The sequence below is a fragment of the Toxotes jaculatrix genome, chromosome 18 (assembly GCF_017976425.1).
Source record: "Toxotes jaculatrix isolate fToxJac2 chromosome 18, fToxJac2.pri, whole genome shotgun sequence".
Taxonomy (NCBI): Eukaryota; Metazoa; Chordata; class Actinopteri; family Toxotidae; genus Toxotes; species Toxotes jaculatrix.
Genome location: NC_054411.1, coordinates 20,084,432 through 20,101,336, shown reverse-complemented (window position 1 = coordinate 20,101,336; position 16,905 = coordinate 20,084,432). Strand labels below are relative to the sequence as shown.

Here is a 16,905-nt window from a genome sequence, read left to right as displayed (position 1 = left end):
TGCTACAGTGCTAAACTAAGATGATGAACATGGTAAACACTGTACCTAATAAACATCAGCATGTTAGCATTGACATTGTGAGCATGTTAACACAACCAAAATAATCACACAGGTCATTTGTCCTCCTTACATGACCCAGAGGAGCCTTTCCTGAATTAGCATCCTACAGCAGCAGGAGATGTAAACACATTAACTGTTACAAAAAATAAACAGCCTGCAGGAAAATAAATAACCAGCTTAAACCATTTTTGGGACAATGACACCAAATGCCAGGATTGGATAACTGAGAATGCTTGGAAGATTGTGGCATTCCCAACACACACCAGCTGGGCCAGTGTGTGTGTGTGTCAGTCCCTTAAGTCTATTGCTGTGCTGTCTCATCAATAACCTTCATATTGATAAGAGAAAGGACACACACATACACACACACTCACACTCACACAGAGACAGGCACACCCCCACAGTGTGACAGCTCTTTGTGTTTGTGTGTGAGTGTGTGTTTCTAAAGCCTCAATGTGAAGGAGGTTTTCAGGTTTAGGAAACATCTCTGTGTGTCTTCAGCCCTGTCAGTGAGCAGGTGGTCAATCCAGCATCATCTGCCTTCCCCTCTGTCACTCACACACACACACACACACACACACACACACACACACACACACACACACACACACACACACACACACACACACACACACACACAAAGGACAGATGTGTGTAGACAAGAAAGTGTACACAGAGAGAACATCTGTCAGGCACTGTCTCTTATTTGCTCTCTCTCTGTGATAGTTTCTAAGAGTGACTGAAGGAACAAGATCACTGTGAAAACTTTATAGATAGTTTTGTATGTGTGTGTGTGTGTGTGTTACTGCAGATAATTAAATGCCAATAGGGGAGAAAATCTCATTTGCAGTGAGGGTCTTTATAGCAGATTTCCAGTGTCAATCATATGCGCGCGCGCGCTCACACACACAGACACACACACACACACACACACACACGGGTTAACAAGAAAATTAAGGGAGAATAGTGAAGAGCAAATGAGAAGGAAGGAGAGGTGTAAATGGAAAAAGAAGAGAAGAGATTCTATGTGGAAATGAAAGGAGAGAGGAGGAGAAGAGAAGGAGAGTAGAAAGAGGAGGATGGGGACTAGGAATAGGTGGTCAAGGAAGAGACAGGAGAGTGGGAGATCAGAGCGTAAGATAAGAAAGGGAAGGTGAGAGAGGATGATGAGGAAATCAGGGAAGAAAATGACAAGCAAGAAGGAAGGGAGGCGGGAGAGGATGGGGAGAGATGAGGATGTCAGAGAGGTAAGAGGAGGAGGACGATAGGGAGCAGGAGGAGGTGTGCAGCAGCCAGCGCTGCTGAATAATCCAAAGTGACAGTTCATTTCACTGCTGACGGCCTGTGAGTCTAAATTTACACGGCGTACTGAACACACATTCCACCACTGATGGCCTTCATGACCATTAATACCAGACTGATGGTCATTCATACCAGTCACAGGAACTCACCAGGTCGTCAGTGTTTACAGAGCCAGAAGATCTGGAATCACAGTTTCCCTGCTGAACCACAGGGTGTGTTTTGTTTTGTTGTTTGTAGCACACATTGACTGAGCATACTTTTCAAATGTTTATTTGGTTTCAAATGTGGTTTATTTATAATTTATAACTTATACTGTAAAAAGTGCATGTTCTCAAACTCCATATAGAACATTCATGTTTGTCATTTTCTTCTCTACAAAGTGTGTAAAGCACTATGATGTATTTGTATGAAAAGTGCTATACAAATAAAGTCTGATTGATTGATGGGCTGCTGATCTGCTGTGCCTCTCTGTTGTCAGGTGGCCATGCCCCCTCATGACTCTGTTAGTTAAAATAATATAATACTTATTAAATACTTAGACTTGTGCCCTATATGGTCTCATATGGACTTTGTAGAGACTGTTAAAAACACAGTTCCAGATCATGTGAAAGCTTTACTCTATTTATGAAAAGAGAATCACAAATGTCACTGGAGATTGTGACAAGAGTTTTAACTTAACCTGGTCTGATTTGTCTGGATAAAGAAAGCATTAAAAACCACCCTTTATATCCATTTTCATTTCAATGTAATACTGGTTTTACAGTGTTACATCTCTCTCTGCCTCGGATAGAAAGCAGTAGAATTGTCTTTTTACAATTACATAGAGAAAATAAAGCTTTCACAAATCTGAAATTGTGCTTTTAACATCCCTATAAATCTAGTCCATATTTGACAAGTCCTGACACTAACTGACTTTCCGGAGTCTGCTCTGTATTCAGCCATCGGGTCTTCATCAGAGAGTTTTAAAACACTTTGTCTTTTATTGGTGAAATTTGGAAATCGTGCTAGTCAAGTCACCAAAACATAGCCCAGTCACTGCATGTGTATCTCAGGTTCAGCTGGCTACCACTGAGTCTGCAGGAAGTCTAAATTCTGGCCAGTGTCTGTAACACATCAGTGAGGGGATGACAGTAGGACACAGGTAAAACTAATCAGTGCAGGGCAGACAGTCACAGGTGGGGAGTAAAAAGGCCACAGACACACAAGGAAAGTAATTTAAACAATAAAACTGGAAACAGCACAGAGTCCAGGCATGAAGTCAGTTAGGGAGGCTGATGGTGACAGTATATTTGAATACAACAGGGTTGATCAAGAAAGCTTTATTGTCATTGTCCTGTTGATTTCAGTTCACTGAGGCAGGAAAGTTGCAGAATATTTTGAAATACAAGGCAGCAGTGTTTCAGTTTAAGACAAATAAGTTTGGTTTGCCTGAAAGTTTTGGCCAAACCAAACTGATTTAATGTTTTTAAGATAAGGTTTAAAATCCAAGTAAGTGTGCAGTACCTCGTGTGCTTTTTTTTCTCTTCACAGGGAAATCTTGTCATTTAATGCAGATGTTAGAACTGTGTTTGAGAAACTGTAGATTGATTTGAACTATAACAGAGCAACTGAAAACCTGCATGGCTTCCAGTAGATGTAGGGTTATCAGGGATGATCCGCTTTGTAACAGTGGTTTACTTGGACATAATCTGTGCTTTAAAATACAAATCAATCTGTTTATTTGTCTTTCTCTCTTAGAGTAAGAGGGGGAGAAGGAGGGGAATGAAGTGAGAGGATGAGGAAGGAGAGAGAGAAAATGTGGGGAGATCTAATGTTAATAAATTCACACACATAATTAACACTGATCCTGAGAGGCCATCACATTTTGTGTGTGTGTGTGTGTTTGTGGACCTGTGGATTGATGTGTGGCCAAATGAAAGAAGAAGGTTGGTGGATCGTGCTTGAATGGAGCTTAATTTACATGCTAATGTTGGGGTGTGTGTGTGTGTGTGTGTGTGTGTGTGTGTGTGTGTGTGTGTGTGTGTGTGTGTGTGTGTTTTATGGTGCTGTATGTGATGATTTCAGTCTGGATCAGTGGTGACAAAGGGAAGTCACATTCACACGCTGAGTGGACAGGTTTGGAAAAATATAGGCTATTTCTACCAGATGTTTGACCACAATGTCCAAGCTTGGGTTTCTAACCTACAACCTTTTCACTCCCTTCTCAACGGGAGTAAGATGGTTCAGGTCAGTCAGTCTGGGCCCGGTGGGGGTGGGGGGGGGGGATACTGGTCCAGGGGTGGTCGGTAATCCAGTTGGCATTAGCTGTTTCTCTTTCATTAGTCTAATTGTGGTGATTGGAATCATACAGCATAACAGGATTATGATAATGAAGCTGTGATTTAATGCATTTAGCTACATTTACATAGAAGAAAACACAGAATAAGGAAAATGTACCCTGTCCCCCCACAGTACACTATAGTTTTGAGCACAACCAAACTATGATCAGGAAACATGTTTTTGGAAATAATATAAACTACTGTAATGGCACTAATATAATGTACCTCTTATGTTTGGATGTGGATTTAATTTAGCGTAAAACCAGGCCATTATCTCACATTTTTATCTTTGTACATGAGGCTGGTTTCAGTTTGGCCAAAACATGTTGATAAGGAAGAAATGTTGTTGGAAACAGCAACAGTGGATGTCCTGTGCCAGGGGGGTAACACTGGGTCACACAGTACCAAGCACCTCATTTTATTCTTTGATTACCTCTATGAAAGAGGCTGAATTCAGAACTTTTTCTTATTACGTTGGACAATCTGACATTTCACCTTTCTCTCCCAGTCACAGGGTGGTTTACTGTACATCCCAGGATGATGTCATCTTTCCTTCAACCTCACTCTCCCTCCCTCAGCCGTGATGTGGATGAGAACCTGCAGAGAAATGCAGTACTCGTGGGTAACTATGCTTGATCAAAAGATGTAGTGTAATGATGGAGTGTAATGTTTACAGATTCTTTGCAGAATGTGAAGAGCAACTGTGGAGAGGACTAATACTTTCTGAAAGCACTGCAATCATGTTGTTACAGAGATATATTTTGTTCATGCTTGAGAACATTTAATGTGTGCATGCAAGCATTTTGGATTTCAGATTAACTGTTGTGCTGGTCTGCAAAACAGACAGAAAAGAGAAGTGTGAGTTAGCAATTAAAAAACTTTTAATGAAAGAGAAGGTAAATAGTAAATTGACTGCTTTTCTAGTCTTATTGATCACTCAAAGTGTTTTACACTGCAAGTCACATTCACCTGTTCACACACACATTCACACACTGAAGATACAAGATATACTGAGTGTGACTACGTATGCTCTTTGACTACTGTGAACACATCAGAGGTGTTATTACCTGCCCGAGATTCAAACCAGCAGCCTCCCCCCCCTTTTTTTTTTTTTTGTAGAAAGCTACAAATATTAAAAGGTGATGTCTCTTTTCAGTCCTTCCTTCTTTAAAGACTGACAGGGTGGAAGAACAGAACAAGAGGTGGAGATTTAAATGAAGACAGAGAGAAACCGTGAGGAGGGATGGCACTGAATTCACGGTTACCATAGCAACTGAGAACCCATCACCCATTCCCATCAAGTCCCCCACTCCATCCAACCACCCACCCACACCCCTCATTTACAGTCAGATCCCATCAGGTCCAGACCCTGGCCAACACTCTAGCCATGGCAACCAGGCAGATACAGCAACACAGACAAGCACACAGATAGACAGATAGATAGATAGATAGATAGATAGATAGATAGATAGATAGATACTCCATTACTCTGCACCCTCTCCTCTCCACTGCTCTCCTCTTGTCCCCTCAGCTTTCCTCTCTTCACTCTCTCTTCCTCTCATCTCATCATCTCCATCTTTGAATCTGTGGTGTCTTGGTGTACTGCATATATGTACTGACTGTGTCTAATTTGACCAACTTTTATTATTATAGTATTATGGTTTTTATTCCATCCATTTATTTGACAGCTTTAGTTAGTATTCTCTTCACAGATTAAAAATTTACATCTATAGATTACAGTGTCCAATGGTCTCATTAAAACTAGCTCCAATTTGACCAACTACAACAGTAAAATGTTGCTCATACATGAATCTATTAGTAATAATAATCCAGAGGGATATGTCACAGGGCCTTTGTCTGGCTTGTGAATAGCTTACTTTTCCATTGATGGTAGTTTGATAGACAGAATAGAGAGATGTTAACATTCAGTGCATGACATTTACTCATAATGGAGTATTTTTATGTTGTAGTACTGCAACTTTCAGGATCTAAATACTTCCAGCACTAATAAACACACTCCTCCTCATAATCGAGCTCACAGGTTACGAAATGCTGGCAAGCAAGTAATTTGTTCCCACACTTTGTCCTTCAGACAGAACCTGCCCCCAGGCTTGGTGCAGATCTAACAGGATGCTTATGTTGCCTGTGGGAAGGCGCTGCTCTAAAGACTACAGTCAGGTTTCACTGTTCATCAAAGACTTTAACATAAAGACATGCACTGATACGTATCTGAAGCTCTTTTTAGGAAGCTGTATGGTCAGTCACCCTGCCCAGTGGTGGGTGTGTACTGTTTACCTACGTATACACATCACTACACCTCTGCTCTGAAAAACTTTGACAGTAGCCCATAACGGTGAGGAAGCAGAAGGAGAAGAATGTGCTGATCAACAAAAATGAAAGACAACGTTTTGCTCCGAAGACAGAAATGATTGTAGGCTAATTGTGTAGCATAATGTAGCAAGGGACACCTGAGCACTGTCCCTCAAACATTATAAATCTATAACAGAAAACACCAAGTTTAGAACTTAGTCTTGACTTGGCTAACTCAGGACTTCAGGTGTAAGACTTGAGACTGACTTATGATTTGTAAAACAACAACTTTGCCACACCTCTGGTGGTTGTGGTGGAGTTTGGGGTAGCCTTTCCAAGAATAATCAACTCTGTCACTAGACAACACTTCTGTAGAATACTAATGTTTTTTTGTTTTTTGTTTTTTTATTCTCACTTTGGTATAATTAATGTTAGGGAAAGACAGGCAGCTCTTAATTGCACAGTGGGGCAAGAAAGTCAGAAGCACTTCATGTGCTCGTGCCTCCCTGACCTCCACAGCGTTACTCTTACTCTTGCTTAGATTAAAGCTGCACTATTTCCTGTATTGTTACTGAATGTTGACACTGGACATAAATCCTGAAGTGCAAAGCTGTTGAATATGAATGTAATCCCTTAGATACTGGGCTGCAACCATAATAGTAGTAATGATAGCACTTGTATTACCATTAGCTGAAGCAATAGTAATAAAAACAGGAGTAATGGTTGTAATGGTGGCTGTCTTTGTATTCATTCTGAGCCAAAACCCTCCTGAATGTACAGGCTTTTCTGTCACTGACTCCCTCTCTGATTCAGCTGTTTCCACTTAGACTGGTGCTTTTTAATTTTGCTGGTGCTGTTTTTTTTTTTTTCTTGTCTCATGGTGAAGTTTTGAGATTGACCTCCACACCCTTATTATTCGTTTCTCAGTATAAAGGGCATGCAGCTTCCTGCTTCGGCCTTTAACGTAGGCAGTGGAGGTAAATAATCACCTGTGGAATCATCCAGAGTGAACTCTGCTGGATTCTTGTCACCTCACTTCAGAGTCTGTGGTGGATTAGATATCAGGCCTTTAGGCGGATGCTATGGTGCAGAGCCTTTACCCAGAAAAATGATGAAGGTTCAAAATCTTTTAATGACTGCAAAAAGACTCACTGTTTACCATGGCATCTGATACTTTGGATATCAGTCATAGTTTAAAGTTTGTTTTTTTTTTAAAGGATTTAATTTGTGGAGTCTGTTCTGGTTTACCCTCTACATTTCTCTGCCGTAGCAGTGCTTGGTTAAAGTTTCATGGATCTCACCTGAAAACAGCTTTCAGTCACTTGATATTTTTAGAGAGCCTTGAGGGCTGACATGGTCTGATGGATAACTGACTCATTATGCAAACTTTTTTTTTTCTGATCCTTATTTAGTGGCCTGTTCTCATTATCCTAACCTCAAAGAGGACTTTGTGAAGTCTGATTTGGTTCCTCAAATTAAGTTCTTGCAGAGTTTGCAATCCTGACTGCAATTATAGATGTCATGTCCTGTCTCCAATTCAGAGACAGTGCAGGTTGCCCCCTAGTGTTATTAGTAGTGCACTGCAGGAGGAGACTGGGACCAGGACTGGAGGTGGCATGTGAGGTGTTAAGCCTCCCACTCAGGGACAGCACTGATAAAAGTCAAGAGGCTATCTCCTTTTCCCTGTCACACACACTCTCTCTCTCTCACATACACACACACAGACACACACACATACACTCACTCCCTGACCCTTAGCTCATGTTGTGGTAAAACACTCACAGCCTGCAGCTATCAGTGTGTGCTAAAAACTCTCACATCTACACTGCAGAACTGATAACGTGAAACTTCAAAACAGAAGCATATTTTGCTTTTGAGTATGTTTGTCACGTGTCCTCTTTAGGAGTCTGATGGACTTGAATTTATTTTTCATTTTCTTAAACATAATGATTAATTAATACACTGTTGTGGAAAAACACAACCATTTAAACAATGTTTAACCTGCAACATGACTGTAAAAATGTTTTGTCATACTGTTATCAAACAGATCATCAACAGAATAGTATGCTATTTGAGAAGGGTAGAAGAAAAGGATGAGGGGGAAGAAAGAAAGAAAAAGAAAGAAAAAAGGAAAGAAGGAAGGAAGGAAAGAAAGAAAAAAGAACGAACGGCAGCTTAGCATTACCAACCACATTCTCCAAGGCTTCACTCAACTTTACTGCGCAGCCATACCCTAGGGCCCATTGCCATGGGAACACAGTGATGGAGAGAGTGCAGGGCTGATGTCAGGGTCACTGAGAGTGTGAGGAGGAGGAGTGTGTGTGTGTGTGTGTGTGTGTGTGTGTGTGTGTGTGTGTGTGTGTGTGTGTGTGTTTTGCTGAACAGATCTGTCAGTACCTCTTTGGACTCTTGCCAAACCCACACTGCTCACAAACCCTCTGTGTGTGTGTGTGTGTGTGTGTGAGTGTGTGTGTGTGTGTGTGTGTGTGTGTGTGTGTGTGTGTGTGTGTGTGTATGTGTGTGTGTGTGTGTGGGGGGGGGGGGGGGGGGGGGGTGGCTTTGCACCAGTCACCCATGCAATCAGTTTTCAATTAGGAGGTTAGTCAAACTGTGCTAACCTCGATTTCCCGCCATAAAGTACATCACACAATCATTATTAAACCAGATATTCAATATCACTGCTGGGTAATTGCAGGGGAAGAGGGATTAAATATAACTAGTTAATGTTGTAACATCAACAAAACTAGTTTGATTTAATCTCCCTTGTAGTAGGTGCAGTATTGGTATGAAGTGTAGTACTGTGTGTGTGTGTGTGTGTGTGTGTGTGTCAGTAGCAATGCAGTTCGGATAAAATTAACTCACCATGAAGCAAAGAGATATCTTAGATTGCAAAATACCACACACACACACACACACACACACACACACACACACACACACACACACACACAGAGTTTAAAAACCTTACACACTGCACTGCCCCCGGCTGGCTGACTGTTGTAATAGCAGGCACTCTTTTTCATCGCCTGTGTGGAAAGTCCCACTGAACTGCACAGCTCTGTAGTACATCAGTTGTATAATACTGACCCTACTTCTGCCAATCCCAACATAATATCACTCCACCAGTGATACTAATGATACTACTGCTACAGCTACCAATACCTATTTTTTTTTGTGACTTAAGTGTATAAACCTGCTGGATAGATGGCAGAAGAGTCTGTTTAGTGGAACATGTACAGAAACTGTGTGTGCTCATGTAATTACACGGACGTGTAGCATATAGTTTGATACATTTCACATGTTGGTTTGGAGCATTAACGTTGGCCAGCCTGTGTTTTTGGCATGAGGGAATGCACATGCAGTGTTTGCATAGCTAATAAACACTTTGCAGGTGCAGCCACTGGAACCAATATTAAAGAAACAACAATCCTTCAATCCAGGTTATTAAAATTAACTTATCACTAAAATTCTGATTGGCCTCCATCACTGTTGCCTATTGCAGGAGGAATTTGTGCTTTAAAAGCAGCAGCAGATGATGTATGATCTTTAATGTTTAATCTGTCCTGACGCTTGTCTCACTGTGATTGAGAATGTTAAACACAGTGAGTCATGTTGGTAGAGACTGACAGGAAACTGTGGTCAGTGTATTGTGATTATTCCCTTTTGTAGGATTTTTTTGATGAGGCATTTATTGAAAACTTTGATCAGAACAGATTTTAGGTTTGTGTAGACTGCATCAAATGAAACTACAGAATCAGGCAAAGACGCAGCCTTTGTTTCAACCCTTTAATATATACCTCTGGTCTTTAGCTGCCTGAGACTTTCACTCATTCATTTCATTCACTCAACTCCCTGGTAAACCTCAAACTATTTCTCTTTAATGATGTTCTGCTGCCAAAATGTCACAAATGTGTAACCTTTTGTTTTTCATGGGATGCCAGATGCAAGTGATAGCTGGTGATGCTATACTATGAATAAATACAGGCACAATGAGGAAGTTAGCTCATTGTCACAGCAACATGGCGGTGCAGCACCTGGGTGTAAGAGCAGCATTTTATTTGATATGTAATGCTTTTGATGACAGCAGCTCCACTAAGAAAGATGTACCTCAGGCTACTGATGATGAGGAGTTAGTTTTTGTGTCTGACAATGGTCAAGACATTCAGGTAGAGATTCCAAGAGAGACTGATGAGGGAATCTCTCTGAGATGTCAAGTTTCATCACCCTATATATACAATATTACAGTATATGAAATGTAAATAAAGACATAAAACTCTGAGAAATATTGATGAATTTTGAAAAAAACACCCATGCGTTCAAGGATAAAATTCCTTTAGGCTATATATTGTGGGAAAGCTTAAACCAATGCATCACATTTTGTAGTGTTGCTTTCCAGTCAGAGCCTCATGTCAGCTTATCATGAGCTAAGAAAAACAACGGTTTTCAGCTTTGTAACTGTGCATTCACTTGCTAATCCGACGGGCTAATTTGTTTATTTAGCTTCAGAAGGAGGAAAATTTTCTTTGTGATCCTTGAAAGCAGGCATGACGACCGGTGTGTTAGGAGCAGACAGTCTCTCACTTCATCCCTAATGTGTCTTGTTTGTTCCCTGTTTGTCCGTTTTCCTGTTTGTCTGCTTCTAGGCCTGGGCTTGGTCGGCCTACTTTTGGATTCCCACCAGTTCTGCTGCTTACCTGTGGCCCCAATAGCCAATCATCCACACCCCTACCTGCACTGCACCAGGCTTTCGCTCCATTCTTTGCCAGATCGTCAGCTCACTCATGTGGTAATGTTAACGTAAAAATTCAAACTGATGGCCAACACATAAACCAACTGTACACTTGGATACTTTTTAAAAGAAAACTCGAACATGGAGTTCACAGTGTCTAAAATACACCTTATACCTTATGAGTCCTTTTGAGCAGTAAATCAGTGTCATAGCTCAGGTCTTAAACGGTAATGTCAAAGCTCAAAGGGTCCAATATTGTCACTGCTAGTTTTACATATAGTCAGTACACAGCTGGCACAGTTGCTCTGGGCTCTGATGTTCCTACCAGATGGTAGATATCAGAGTCAGTTGGAAAAACTCAACAGAAAACAGACACCAAGGGCACATTGCACATGTCTGTGAGAAACCAGTGGGTTTGACAAAGCATCAGTATTTGACGAGCTGAGAATGTGAACAGGTTGTTTCTAAGCATTCTGAGGCTACAGCTGTCGCCATCTTTGTTGTGTCCAGTTAATGTGGTTACAGGTGATGTTTATCAAAGCACATTGTAATAGTTCACACATATAAGATCCACAGTACATAAATTGTGAGCTTTAGAATCATCCCCTGTTAACTTCATTCCAAGGATACTAAGTTGGATTAAAATCAGATAATGTCTACAACATAGCATGTGTGTCCCTGCTATAAAGGTCCCCTTCTTTAAGCTCAGTGTCTCTAGCAATACATCCCTAATGGTCAATTCTGCACACCATGATCAGAGTGGTTGACCCTTTATAAATCAAGACAGAAGGTTGTCATGTGGACAGGACATGTAGGAAAAGATTTTCATGCAGGAAACTGGAGATTGCCTCCCATTACAAACTCTAACCGTACCTAGTGTATTTACCATGATTCTTCCTCAACTTTGACCATTGCTGCCATGCATAGATATTATAGACAGAGTATTTTAAAATCACTGACAGAGGACAGGCTGTAAAAATAAATAAAAATGAATAAAGAAATCATTCATCGCTCAATGTTCTTCTACAAGTGGGTGCAGACCTGGATTTAAAGCACTTCAAAAAGAAGATCGGCTTTGCAAGTGTTTTATTAGGAAGAGGATGCACTTGACATATTTGCTAACTTCAAGGATGTGAATATAACTTTTGTTTGCTTACAAAGAAACTCCACAGGGCCCCCTTCACAAAGTTCTGTAGATCTTTTCAAAACCAGCAAAGCATGCAGACGACTGAATACACACACAATCATACACACCGTAGACATACAATAACTGTAAAGAGAGACAGTGGGGGTGCAGGTGAAGACAGACAGACAGATAATGTTGTCTTGTCTCACATGGATTGGAGCAGGATTAGTAATAAGGACACACACACACACACACACACACACACCTGTTTTACAGTAATTGAGGGCAACAGTCATTGACATGTTGTGTTCCCTAGCTCTTAACTAAAGAGTCATTTAAACTTTTGGGGTCCAGCATTTTGGTCCCCATGAAGATATTGGACCCGACAAGTAGAGCGGGTTCCTGGTCACTCAGAGTAGGAACATTTATTTAACTGGCTCTTGAAAAGACGTGATCACACTCACGATGTCTTTCATTCCCCTCTCTCACTAGTAACTTTTTATTCTCTCTCTCTGTCTGTCATCAACATGATAACGAGGTTGTAAGAGCTTGTTAACCCCACACACACCCCAGCTCAACCCAAAACCACAGTGGCTGCATGTGTCTTTCTCTCTCTCTCTCTCTCTCTCTCTCTCTCTCTCTCTCTCTCTCTCTCTTTCTGTCATCACCTGATTTGAAAATACTTAGGATGAAGTAATATTTGGCTCCAGCCATTTCTGTGTGTTTGTGTAAGAGCGAGAGGGAGAGTGTTTAACCAAGACTTATAGACGCTGTGTGTGTGTGTGTGTGTGTTTCTCTCTCTCTGGTAGCTTACAGTGTCAGAGTGTTGGCGACCAGGTGTAAAATGTTGCTTCCTTGGCAACGGTGTAACCAGGAGCAGACAAACAGTGAGGACAGCCAATCAAAGGTGAAGCACGGCTGGTGTCTGTATTATAGCCTGAGTGTTATAACGATATCACATGCTCACGCACTCTGACCCATCATCCGGGTGAAATCATGTCATGTTCTTAGCACACATTACCAGCACACGTTACTTTTTGAATGATGTCAGGCTCCATTCTGATTCTGGTCAGACTATATATTTGATCATTAGAATGAGGAGTGGTCTGAAGAGCTTCCACAACTTTATGGAAGTTCGACACCATATTGCTGATAAATTTAAAAATAAATAAATAAATGCACAAAAATATATATACATATATTTAGGAAGACTATACTTTTTACAGGGACCATGTATTAGGTATAAAGCACTTCCAATGAAAAGTGAGTTAAGTGAAGCAACATGCTGTTAAATTTATTAAATATCATTCATGATTGCAAATAAGACTGAAAGTCTGACCAAATAAAAACAAAACTAAATGCTGGTGAGAAAATACTTCTAGTTTAGCTGAACCAACCATAAAAATCAGAGCTGCACTGGTTTAGAGTTACTGTAAACAAAAATGACAAATAAAAAAAAACCTGTCTTTCCCCTCTGGCCCCTTACAACTGCCAAGAGGGGTCCTCATCCTCAACAATGATAACGCTGGACCACACTGCCTCAAGTGGTCAGCTGTGGATGTGTGTGTGTGTGTGTGTGTGTGTGTCTCAGTCATAAATTGTATCTTGTCTATCTCTCCCTCACTCTTTAGAGATCATATTGGTCAGTTACTCCAAAAATCGCACCAGTGGCAGAGGCAGACTTCTGCCTGCCTTCCATGTCGTACTCCAGTGTGAGAGCTGCTCTGGTGGTTTCAGTAGGTTTCCAGGCCATAGATGGGCTCTTTTACTGAGAACCACCTGCTTATTCCAAGATGGACCTGGTTGTTTGTTCATGACTCACAGCTTTGGAATTGGGTGGGGCACTGTTAACTTAACCATGAAGGTGTGTTTGTGTCTGATTGACAAGTGAATTGGACTGTGAGTTTACCTACTCCTCCTTTTCCTTCATTTTCCCACTCCTTTTATACCTGACCTGTCACCTGCTCCCCCTCCTGCTCTGCTCTTTCTTTCTCTTTCTCTCTCTCTCTCCCCCTCTCTGTTGCTCTTTAATATAAGTATTAGTTAGCTTTCTATAAAATTATTGAATAAGTTTTGAATGAATTTCTGAAATTTCAGCAAAATAAAACATCAGCAGTTTAATTTTTTTTTATCACAGTCAGATATATGTTTTTGTGCACACTAACAAGTAATGCACTTGAATTAATTACTGAATGTGAATATAATGTTAATATTATAGACACTTTAACATGTTGAATAGATGTCAAATATAGCAAAGTTGTTTAAATAAAGTACATCCACGGACCCTCTTGTAAACAAACCGTTAAATAAACACTGTTTATTTAATGGAATTAATTATATTTTGAATATGTATCTGAATGAGATGGTCAAATCATTACAATTCATCACATAACTTGTGAAAGAATTTCCACTTTTTTTAGAAGCTGCTGCTGCAAAAAATGGATGACTCAAAATTTAGATTAGATTGGAAGTTCTATTTACAGAATGGAAAACATTATTGCAAACGTTGTATAATTATTAGAAATAAGGATGTTAAAGTCATTATGAAGATATTACCAAATCTATGGTAAATGCAAAACAAACTGATGGCAAAAATATATGATACAAAAAATAAAATCCATAAATTTGATTCCAGTTCCTCTGATTTGCTTTTAAAATGTGTTTTTTATGTTGCCCTTATTTCCTTCACTTAATTCCTTATTATTATATTTCATTTAAAATATACATGTTTCTCATGTATGAGAAACTTATTTCTAAAACTAAAAAAAAAAAAAAACTTTACAGAACAGAAAAATAAATATTATTCATCCATAGAAAAGATTAAATTGGTTAAGCTAATAGAGCTTGTGGCAAAGCTGGCAAGGAAGTGAGTAACACAGGACATGAGTAAGTTTAAATACAGTTCTATCACCAAAGAACCTCAAAATTATACAGATCTCCAAAACTCCTTTTCCTTAGGTTCAGTGGCAGCACTTTGAAAATTTGCCAACTATGATATTGTTAGGATTAGGAAACTACAACACTTGACAAAGGGCACCTTTGGACTGTGTGACAACAATTGTGAAAGTTTATTGCATGTCAGACCACGCTTGGCAGGTCTAAACATAAAGGACACACTATCATTCCAGCACTGGCACTGAAATTTGGCAATCGGTGCACATTTTAAATAATGAAGTTGTCCAACATGGATGCAATTCTTAGGGACAGTGGGCAAATACGTACGTAAATATGTTGATCTGAGTATGAGTTTGGATCTACATTAGCCTGAAATCAACACGTTATGCTATATATACAGGAATCGTGAAATTCATGAATTCTGTTATTCAGTAAAACCTCTTTGGTGAAGGCATGAAATCTAATAAAAATAGTTACCTTTAACCAGAATTGATCTCTGTCTCCCTCTCTCCATTTTTCCCCTCTAAATTCTATCTCTCTCTCTTGTTCTGCCAAAAACAACAGGACATACTTAAGTATTGCACAGAAGACTCCATTCATAGAAAATTGGCAGCTCTCTCCACAGTCTCTCCGCCATACCACTGGGTTCTTTTTTTTTTTTTTTTTGGAGCCTTCATCGTCCCTACCTCCCTACTCCCTCCCTCCATTCCTCTGCCTCCATCGCTCTTTCATTCCTCTCTCCATCCTCTCCCTCTCTGTCCATCTATTCCCTCAAGTACCTCTGGGTGTGTTTGCTTTAGAAACATGCCGCATCCCAGAGGGGTGGTGCTGCAGTGCTGAAGCACCTGATTGGTATGAACACATAACATAACCACAGTTTCCCGGCCCATCGCCATGAACAGCGCCACCATTTACTGCCGAGACTGGTCAGCAGTGTTACTGTAGTGTGAAACACATACAGACACACGCACACTGTGTTAATGTGTGCACTGACAGGCTTCTGTTGTGTTAGCAATATGGATGTGTTAATGCTTTGCCAAATACTGCTCCACTCTCACTGATGTGGTAGCATGTAGCGAGTGAAATACTGCTCCAGAAATGAAATCATCCTGCTTATTGATCAGTAAATGCATTTAATTCAAATACTGCTGTCTATGTGTGTGTGTGTGTGTGTGAAGAATGTGTTGCATCTTAACATGAAGCACCAGCCTCTTCTCTTCCAGTGGCTTCCTCCTGATGATTGGCTGGGAATCGGATGTGTTTAAAACTGTGCTGATAAGCTTTGCTGGTGAGGAGGAAGATGAGCTATTGTTTAAAAATGGGGATAATGGAAGACACATGGTCCCGAGGCTATCTGACCATCAAACACACAGCTCGGACATTCGGAGTATAAATCCTGCTTAACGCCTCCCAGGGACTCGTGAGGAGGAGAATCTTAGCTAATCAACCTGCTTGTATATCTGTGGTTCCATAGATTGAACGGAACAGGATGTGGAAGAGAACAGTGCGAAGCCATTGGTAGGACTGTGAATTGTGTCACCTGCATGTTAGGAAATGAGGACCCACAGTCAAAAAAAAAAAAAGTCAATCATCATGGATAAATGATAAGTCTGCAGTTGTTTTTCTTCTTTCATGTTTTTCTTACTGTCAAAAGACAGAATACCCACCAACCAACCAACATCATCGCTGGTCTTTTCATGGGATTTCTTCGAAAAATACAGAAATATTACCACTTCTAAATAAAAACTGTGACTGTTAAAGGGCCAGACCACTCCATCAGAGCTGCTTGTTGGGTGGTCAGTAGCTGTGTGTGTCTGTTCAGAGTGCATTATCTGCTCATGCTGTTATGTGTTAATATTCACTGACATTTTAATGTATACACACTCTGGGCCCAAACTGGTTTTGAGGTTATTCTCAACTCGAGAGTTTTGATTCCAAAATAACTGCTGGAACAAACTGAGCCTGTGACTGTGACCTCGCTGTGACCCTCCGACATCACCGTGACCCTACAGTGACCCCAATGCGACATCACTGTGACCCTGCCGTGACACCCCTGTGACCTCCTGATGACATCGCAGTGACATGAAAACGCTTCATCAAATGCTTCGACTTGTCAGAGTCAGGCCATGCCCACTTTGACCTGTAGTCCAATGAGGAGGTCAGTT

General features: G+C 40.6%; 1 protein-coding gene across 1 annotated transcript in view; it reads left to right on the top strand.

Moving 5' to 3' along the window:
- Positions 1-10,534: 10,534 nt before the first annotated feature.
- cbx1a (chromobox homolog 1a (HP1 beta homolog Drosophila)) overlaps positions 10,535-16,905 on the top strand; it is a 99,688-nt gene continuing 93,317 nt past the window's right edge. Inside the window, exons 1-2 of the mRNA XM_041062372.1 lie at positions 10,535-10,544; positions 10,634-10,776. Coding sequence (XP_040918306.1) covers positions 10,535-10,544; positions 10,634-10,776 — 153 coding nt within the window. The remainder of the gene's footprint in view (positions 10,545-10,633; positions 10,777-16,905) is intronic.